This window comes from Hemibagrus wyckioides, linkage group LG07 (genome assembly GCF_019097595.1).
Source record: "Hemibagrus wyckioides isolate EC202008001 linkage group LG07, SWU_Hwy_1.0, whole genome shotgun sequence".
Lineage (NCBI taxonomy): Eukaryota > Metazoa > Chordata > Actinopteri > Siluriformes > Bagridae > Hemibagrus > Hemibagrus wyckioides.
In genome coordinates this window covers 33177401-33187400 of record NC_080716.1, presented here as the reverse complement: position 1 = coordinate 33187400, position 10000 = coordinate 33177401, and the positions used below count along the sequence as shown (strand labels likewise).

Sequence of the window (10000 nt, the reverse complement as noted above, 5' to 3'; positions counted from 1 at the left end):
TGTATATATGTGTCTGGGTGTGTGTGTGCGTGTATATGTGTGTGTGTGTGTGTGTCTGTCTTACGGGAGACGCTGAAGCCGAAGACACCGTCGAACTCTTTGAGCAGCATTTTAAGTAGTGTGCTTTTCCCAGCACCTGAGGGACCGCTGAAAACCACTGGCCTCGGTCCTGCCATCACTATACACACACACACACACACACACACACACAAGTTAAGTACAAATGCAAGTATATAATATTCTAGCGTCTCCGATGGGTCGTGTCTCAAACCACACTACAGAGTGTGCCAGAATAACAGCACTTCCCCTGTGGTAGTCATGGTAACTGATGACACGGTGGTTTGGGACACAGCCCACAGCTGTTCTGCTGGAGTGTTCACCACCTCACACTGAATTCTCCTCCAGCTGTACATGAAGGACAAATCAACACCTGAGCTCGTTAGCATACTCGCTAAGTAACATGCCGTCAGCTGTCCTGTTCCTCAGGAGGCTAATTACCTCTCTCTCTCTCTCTCTCTCTCTCACACACACACACACACACACACACTTCATCTCCAGCATCAGAGCACATGGTCCTTCACCCTCAACAAGTGACAAATAAAAATAAAACTGTATTAGACTGCTGGTGAAACAGCGCCCCCTGGTGTAACAGATGATAAACAACACGTGATGACAAACAAAGTGAAATAAAAAAAAAAAAGCAGGAGTGTCTGGTGTGATCTGCACAGGGTCAGGTATGGTGCAGGTTTTCATTCCATTCCAGCACCTCAAGACACACCTGATCCACCTATTTAATCTGTTCATCTAGTCTTTCACTCAGGTGTGAAATCTAAACCTGCACCCTGCCGGACCTGTGTGGATAAGACTGGACACTCCTGGACCGAGAAGACGAAACGAGGAGACTCGAGTAAAGACAAATGACAACAGTGCACCTTGTGTTCAGTGTATAAGAGAATAACAAGTGGACTATATTTAAATACAAAAATAAGCCATAATGTTCATAAGATTTGCTAATATTACTCTCTCTTACACACACACACACACACACATTCAGAAACAGAGGGATCAGACTCACCTTCCTGATACACAGCTTTTTCAGAACAGAATCTACTCTGCAGCTGCTACAGGTGTGTGTACAGATATATATGCTTATGTGTGTGTGTGTGTGTTTGTGTGTGTGGGCAGGGTCATGTCTCAGCCAATCAACTGCTTTTTATATGCAAACCAGTCATGACATCAGGAGGAATTATTATGGATTTGTTTAGGGCGTGTGTGTGTGTGTGTGTGTGTGTGTACTTATTAGGTGGAGAAAATCACCACAAAGACTTGCTCCACCACCACAGAGAGAAACAACAGACAAAAGAGGAACAGGAAAAAGGATGTTGAGCTTCAGAGAAGTGGAGGAGGAGAGGGGGAGAGAAAATACGTGAAGCTGGAGCCTGGCTCTGATAGACAGATAGGAGGAAGAAGAGAGAGAGGAAGAAGAGGAAAGACATGGAGGAGAAGCCTGGTTCTGATAGACAGATAGGAGGAAGAAGAGACAGAGGTAGAAGAGGAAAGACATAGAAGAGGAGCCTGGCTCTGATAGACAGATAGGAGGAAGAAGAGACAGAGGAAGAAGAGAAAAGACGTGGAGGAGGAGCCTGGCTCTGACAGACAGATAGGAGGAAGAAGAGACAGAGGAAGAAGAGAAAAGACGTGGAGGAGGAGCCTGGCTCTGATAGACAGATAGGAGGAAGAAGAGACAGAGGAAGAAGAGAAAAGACGTGGAGGAGGAGCCTGGCTCTGATAGACAGATAGGAGGAAGAAGAGACAGAGGAAGAAGAGAAAAGACGTGGAGGAGGAGCCTGGCTCTGACAGACAGATAGGAGGAAGAAGAGACAGAGGAAGAAGAGAAAAGACGTGGAGGAGGAGCCTGGCTCTGATAGACAGATAGGAGGAAGAAGAGACAGAGGAAGAAGAGAAAAGACGTGGAGGAGGAGCCTGGCTCTGATAGACAGATAGGAGGAAGAAGAGACAGAGGAAGAAGATGAGAATAGAGGAGATGTTCTCTTGGCCTGTAGGGGGCACATGGTCCTGCTGAGGGGCAGCTGAGTGAATTTCCAGGTTTGACTGTTACAGTGTCTGCCCCATGGCCACACCCCACAGCCACGCCCATCATCACCTGTCTCACTCTCTACCACAGAAAAGTAAAAATAACACACTGCTAACCACCAACTAACCACATGCTGTGACAAGAGCACCACAGACTGTCTCACTCTCACTCTCACTGTCTATCTCACACTGTGTCACTCTCACTGTCTGTCTCACTCTCACTGTCTCACTCACTCTCACTGTCTCACTCACTCACTCTCACTGTCTGTCTCACTCTCACTGTCTCACTCACTCTCACTGTCTGTGTGAGAGTGTGTGTATATATATGTGAGTGTGTGTGTATATATGTAAGAGTGTGTGTGTATATATATGTGAGAGTGTGTGTATATATGTAAGAGTGTGTGTGTATATATGTAAGAGTGTGTGTGTATATATATGTGAGTGTGTGTATATATGTAAGAGTGTGTGTGTATATATGTGAGAGTGTGTGTATATGTGAGTGTGTGTGTATATATGTGAGAGTGTGTGTATATATGTGAGAGTGTGTGTATATGTGAGTGTGTGTGTATATATATGTGAGTGTGTGTGTATATATGTAAGAGTGTGTGTGTATATATATGTGAGAGTGTGTGTATATATGTAAGAGTGTGTGTGTATATATGTAAGAGTGTGTGTGTATATATATGTGAGTGTGTGTATATATGTAAGAGTGTGTGTGTATATATGTGAGAGTGTGTGTATATGTGAGTGTGTGTGTATATATGTGAGAGTGTGTGTATATATGTGAGAGTGTGTGTATATGTGAGTGTGTGTGTATATATATGTGAGTGTGTGTGTATATATGTAAGAGTGTGTGTGTATATATATGTGAGAGTGTGTGTATATATGTAAGAGTGTGTGTGTATATATGTGAGTGTGTGTATATATGTGAGAGTGTGTGTATATATATGTGAGTGTGTGTATATATGTGAGAGTGTGTGTATATATATGTGAGTGTGTGTGTATATATGTAAGAGTGTGTGTGTATATATATGTGAGAGTGTGTGTATATATGTAAGAGTGTGTGTGTATATATGTGAGAGTGTGTGTATATGTGAGTGTGTGTGTATATATGTGAGAGTGTGTGTATATATGTGTGTGTGTATATATGTGTGAGTGTGTGTATATGTGAGTGTGTGTATATATATGAGAGTGTGTATATATGTGTGTATATATATATGTGTGAGTGTGTGTATATATGTGTGTGTGTGTATATGTGAGTGTGTGTATATGTGAGTGTGTGTATGTATATATATGTGAGAGTGTGTGTATATATATGTGAGTGTGTGTGTGTATGTGAGTGTGTGTGTATATATATGAGAGTGTGTGTGTATGTGAGTGTGTGTGTATACACTATATTGCCAAAAGTATTCGCTCACCCATCCAAATAATCAGAATCAGGTGTTCCAATCACTTCCATGGTCACAGGTGTATAAAATCAAGCACCTAGGCATGCAGACTGTTTTTACAAACATTTGTGAAAGAATGGGTCGCTCTCAGGAGCTCAGTGAATTCCAGCGTGGAACTGTGATAGGATGCCACCTGTGCAACAAATCCAGTCGTGAAATTTCCTCGCTACTAAATATTCCACAGTCAACTGTCAGCTGTATTATAAGAACGTGGAAGTGTTTGGGAACGACAGCAACTCAGCCACGAAGTGGTAGGCCACGTAAACTGACGGAGCGGGGTCAGCGGATGCTGAGGCGCATAGTGCGAAGAGGTCGCCAACTTTCTGCAGAGTCAATCGCTACAGACCTCCAAACTTCATGTGGCCTTCAGATTAGCTCAAGAACAGTGCGCAGAGAGCTTCATGGAATGGGTTTCCATGGCCGAGCAGCTGCATCCAAGCCATACATCACCAAGTGCAATGCAAAGCGTCGGATGCAGTGGTGTAAAGCACGCCGCCACTGGACTCTAGAGCAGTGGAGACGCAGCGTTCTCTGGAGTGACGAATCGCGTTTCTCCATCTGGCAATCTGATGGGCGAGTCTGGGTTTGGTGGTTGCCAGGAGAACGGTACTTGTCTGACTGCATTGTGCCAAGTGTAAAGTTTGGTGGAGGGGATTATGGTGTGGGGTTGTTTTTCAGGAGCCGGGCTTGGCCCCTTAGTTCCAGTGAAAGGAACTCTGAATGCTTCAGCATACCAAGACATTTTGGACAATTCCATGCTCCCAACTTTGTGGGAACAGTTTGGAGCTGGCCCCTTCCTCTTCCAACATGACTGTGCACCAGTGACCAAAGCAAGGTCCATAAAGACATGGATGACAGAGTCTGGTGTGGATGAACTTGACTGGCCTGCACAGAGTCCTGACCTCAACCCGATAGAACACCTTTGGGATGAATTAGAGCAGAGACTGAGAGCCAGGCCTTCTCGTCCCACATCAGTGTGTGACCTCACAAATGCGCTTCTGGAAGAATGGTCAAAAATTCCAATAAACACACTCCTAAACCTTGTGGACAGCCTTCCCAGAAGAGTTGAAGCTGTTATAGCTGCAAAGGGTGGACCGACGTCATATTGAACCCTATGGATTAGGAATGGGATGTCACTTAAGTTCATATGCGAGTCAAGGCAGGTGAGCGAATACTTTTGGCAATATAGTGTATATATGAGAGTGTGTGTATGTGAGTGTGTGTGTATATGTGAGTGTGTGTGTATATATATGTGAGTGTGTATGTATATATATGTGAGAGTGTGTGTATATATATGTGAGAGTGTGTGTATATATATGTGAGAGTGTGTGTATATATATGAGAGTGTGTGTGTATGTGAGTGTGTGTGTATATATATGTGAGTGTGTGTGTATATATGTGAGTGTGTGTATATATGTGAGAGTGTGTGTATATGTGAGTGTGTGTATATATGTGAGTGTGTGTGTGTATATATGTAAGAGTGTGTGTGTATATATATGTGAGAGTGTGTGTATATATGTGAGAGTGTGTGTATATATATGTGAGTGTGTATATATATGAGAGTGTGTGTATATATATGTGAGTGTGTGTGTATATGTGAGTGTGTGTGTATATATATGTGAGTGTGTGTAAATATGTGAGAGTGTGTGTATATATGTGAGAGTGTGTGTGTATATATGTGAGTGTGTGTATATGTGAGTGTGTGTGTATATATGTGAGAGTGTGTGTATATATATGTGAGTGTGTATATATGTGAGAGTGTGTGTATATATATATGTGAGTGTGTGTGTATATGTGAGTGTGTGTGTGTATATATATGTGAGAGTGTGTGTATATATGTGAGAGTGTGTGTATATATGTGAGAATGTGTGTATATATATGAGAGTGTGTGTGTATATATGTGAGAGTGTGTGTATATGTGAGAGTGTGTGTATATATGTGTGTATATATATATATATATATGTGTGTGTGTGTGTGTGTATATATATGAGAGTGTGTGTATATGTGAGTGTGTGTATATATGTGAGAGTGTGTGTGTATATATGTGTGAGTGTGTGTGAGTGTGTGTATATATGTGAGAGTGTGTGTGTGTATATATATGTGAGTGTGTGTGTATATATGTGAGAGTGTGTGTATATGTGAGTGTGTGTGTATATATATGTGAGAGTTTGTGTATATATGTGAGAGTGTGTGTATATGTGAGTGTGTGTGTATATATATGTGAGAGTGTGTGTATATGTGAGTGTGTGTGTATATATATGTGAGAGTTTGTGTATATATGTGAGAGTGTGTGTATATGTGAGTGTGTGTGTATATATATGTGAGTGTGTGTATATGTGAGTGTGTGTGTATATATATGTGAGTGTGTGTGTATATATGTGAGAGTGTGTGTATATATATGTGAGTGTGTGTATATATATATGTGAGTGTGTGTATATGTGAGTGTGTGTATATATATGTGAGTGTGTGTATATGTGAGTGTGTGTATATATGTGTGAGTGTGTGTGTATATGTGAGTGTGTATATATATATGAGTGTGTGTGTATATATGTGAGTGTGTGTATATATATGTGAGTGTGTGTATATATATGTGAGTGTGTGTGTATATATATGTGAGTGTGTGTATATATATATGTGAGTGTGTGTATATATATATGTGAGTGTGTGTGTATATATATATGTGAGTGTGTGTATATGTGAGTGTGTGTATATATGTGAGTGTGTGTATATGTGAGAGTGTGTGTATATGTGAGTGTGTGTGTATATATATGTGAGTGTGTGTGTATATATGTGAGTGTGTGTATATATGTGAGTGTGTGTGTATATGTGAGTGTGTGTATATATATGAGTGTGTGTATATATATGTGAGTGTGTGTATATATATGTGAGTGTGTGTATATATATGTGAGTGTGTGTATATATATATGTGAGTGTGTGTGTATATATGAGAGTGTGTGTATATATGTGAGTGTGTGTGTATATATATGTGAGTGTGTGTATATGTGAGTGTGTGTATATATGTGAGAGTGTGTGTGTATATATGTGAGTGTGTGTATATGTGAGAGTGTGTGTATATGTGAGTGTGTGTGTATATATATGTGAGTGTGTGTGTATATATGTGAGAGTGTGTGTATATATATGTGAGTGTGTGTATATGTGAGTGTGTGTATATATGTGAGAGTGTGTGTATATATGTGAGTGTGTATGTATATATGTGAGTGTGTGTATATATGTGAGTGTGTGTATATATATGTGAGAGTGTGTGTATATGTGAGTGTGTGTGTATATATATGTGAGAGTGTGTGTATATATATGAGAGTGTGTGTGTATGTGAGTGTGTGTGTATATATATGTGAGTGTGTGTGTATATATGTGAGAGTGTGTGTATATGTGAGTGTGTGTATATATGTGAGTGTGTGTGTGTATATATGTAAGAGTGTGTGTGTATATATATGTGAGAGTGTGTGTATATATGTGAGAGTGTGTGTATATATATGTGAGTGTGTATATATATGAGAGTGTGTGTATATATATGTGAGTGTGTGTGTATATGTGAGTGTGTGTGTATATATATGTGAGTGTGTGTAAATATGTGAGAGTGTGTTTATATATGTGAGAGTGTGTGTGTATATATGTGAGTGTGTATATATATGAGAGTGTGTGTATATATATGTGAGTGTGTGTGTATATGTGAGTGTGTGTGTATATATATGTGAGAGTGTGTGTATATATGTGAGAGTGTGTGTATATATATGTGAGTGTGTATATATATGAGAGTGTGTGTATATATGTGAGAGTGTGTGTATATATGTGAGAATGTGTGTATATATATGTGAGAGTGTGTGTGTATATATGTGAGAGTGTGTGTATATGTGAGAGTGTGTGTATATATGTGTGTATATATATATATATATATGTGTGTGTGTGTGTATATATATGAGAGTGTGTGTATATGTGAGTGTGTGTATATGTGAGTGTGTGTATATATGTGAGAGTGTGTGTGTATATATGTGTGAGTGTGTGTGAGTGTGTGTATATATGTGAGAGTGTGTGTGTGTATATATATGTGAGTGTGTGTGTATATATGTGAGAGTGTGTGTATATGTGAGTGTGTGTGTATATATATGTGAGAGTTTGTGTATATATGTGAGAGTGTGTGTATATGTGAGTGTGTGTGTATATATATATGTGAGAGTGTGTGTATATGTGAGTGTGTGTGTATATATATGTGAGAGTTTGTGTATATATGTGAGAGTGTGTGTATATGTGAGTGTGTGTGTATATATATGTGAGTGTGTGTATATGTGAGTGTGTGTGTATATATATGTGAGTGTGTGTGTATATATGTGAGAGTGTGTGTATATATATGTGAGTGTGTGTATATATATATGTGAGTGTGTGTATATGTGAGTGTGTGTATATATATGTGAGTGTGTGTATATGTGAGTGTGTGTATATGTGAGTGTGTGTATATATGTGTGAGTGTGTGTGTATATGTGAGTGTGTATATATATATGAGTGTGTGTGTATATATGTGAGTGTGTGTATATATGTGAGTGTGTGTGTATATATATGTGAGTGTGTGTATATATATATGTGAGTGTGTGTATATATATATGTGAGTGTGTGTGTATATATATATGTGAGTGTGTGTATATATGTGAGTGTGTGTATATGTGAGAGTGTGTGTATATGTGAGTGTGTGTGTATATATATGTGAGTGTGTGTGTATATATGTGAGTGTGTGTATATATGTGAGTGTGTGTGTATATGTGAGTGTGTGTATATATATGTGAGTGTGTGTATATATATGTGAGTGTGTGTATATATATGTGAGTGTGTGTATATATATGTGAGTGTGTGTGTATATATATGTGAGTGTGTGTATATATATATGTGAGTGTGTGTGTATATATATATGTGAGTGTGTGTGTATATATGAGAGTGTGTGTATATATGTGAGTGTGTGTGTATATATATGTGAGTGTGTGTATATGTGAGTGTGTGTATATATGTGAGAGTGTGTGTGTATATATGTGAGTGTGTGTATATGTGAGAGTGTGTGTATATGTGAGTGTGTGTGTATATATATGTGAGTGTGTGTGTATATATGTGAGAGTGTGTGTATATATATGTGAGTGTGTGTATATGTGAGTGTGTGTATATATGTGAGAGTGTGTGTATATATGTGAGTGTGTGTATATATGTGAGTGTGTGTATATATATGTGAGAGTGTGTGTATATGTGAGTGTGTGTGTATATATATGTGAGTGTGTGTGTATATGTGAGAGTGTGTGTATATATGAGTGTGTGTGTATATATGTAAGAGTGTGTGTGTATATATATGTGAGTGTGTGTGTATATATGTAAGAGTGTGTGTGTATATATATGTGAGTGTGTGTGTATATATGTAAGTGTGTGTGTATATATGTGAGTGTGTGTGTATATGTGAGTGTGTGTATATGTGAGAGTGTGTGTATATATGTGTGTATATATATATGTGAGAGTGTGTGTGTATATATGTGTGAGTGTGTGTATATGTGAGTGTGTGTATATATGTGAGTGTGTGTATATATGATTGTGTGTATATTTATATGTGTGAGTGTGTGTATATATGTGTGTGTGTATATGTGAGTGTGTGTATATATGTGAGTGTGTGTATATATGTGAGTGTGTGTACATGTGTGTGTGTGTACATGTGTGAGTGTGTATATATGATTGTGTGTGTATATATGTGTGTGTGTATATATGTGTGTGTGTATATTTATATATGTGTGAGTGTGTGTGTACATGTGTGAGTGTGTGTATATATGATTGTGTGTGTATATATGTGAGTGTGTGTGTATATACAGTATCTCTCTCTCTCTCTCTCTCTCTATATATATATATATATATATATATATATATATACACCCTTTGCAGCTATAACAGCTTCAACTCTTCTGGGAAGGCTGTCCACAAGGTTTAGGAGTGTGTTTATGGGAATTTTTGACCATTCTTCCAGAAGCGCATTTGTGAGGTCACACACTGATGTTGGACGAGAAGGCCTGGCTCTCAGTCTCCGCTCTAATTCATCCCAAAGGTGTTCTATCGGGTTGAGGTCAGGACTCTGTGCAGGCCAGTCAAGTTCATCCACACCAGACTCTGTCATCCATGTCTTTATGGACCTTGCTTTGGTCACTGGTGCACAGTCATGTTGGAAGAGGAAGGGGCAGCTCCAAACTGTTCCCACAAAGTTGGGAGCATGGAATTGTCCAAAATGTCTTGGTATGCTGAAGCATTCAGAGTTCCTTTCACTGGAACTAAGGGGCCAAGCCCAGCTCCTGAAAAACAACCCCACACCATAATCCCCCTCCACCAAACTTTACACTTGGCACAATGCAGTCAGACAAGTACCGTTCTCCTGGCAACCACCAAACCCAGACTCGTCCATCAGATTGCCAGATGGAGAAGCGCGA

General features: G+C 39.4%; 1 protein-coding gene across 3 annotated transcripts in view; it reads right to left on the bottom strand.

Moving 5' to 3' along the window:
- The window catches only part of LOC131356206 (guanylate kinase-like), a 23867-nt gene that overhangs the window by 7448 nt on the left and 6419 nt on the right, over nt 1-10000 (bottom strand). For 2 of the 3 annotated variants that reach the window (XM_058395123.1, XM_058395122.1), the window contains exon 2: nt 65-178. In XM_058395123.1, coding sequence (XP_058251106.1) covers nt 65-178 — 114 coding nt within the window. Of the gene's footprint in view, nt 1-64; nt 179-1075; nt 1097-10000 lie in introns of those variants that run through there. The other variant, XM_058395124.1, reaches the window with a different exon arrangement.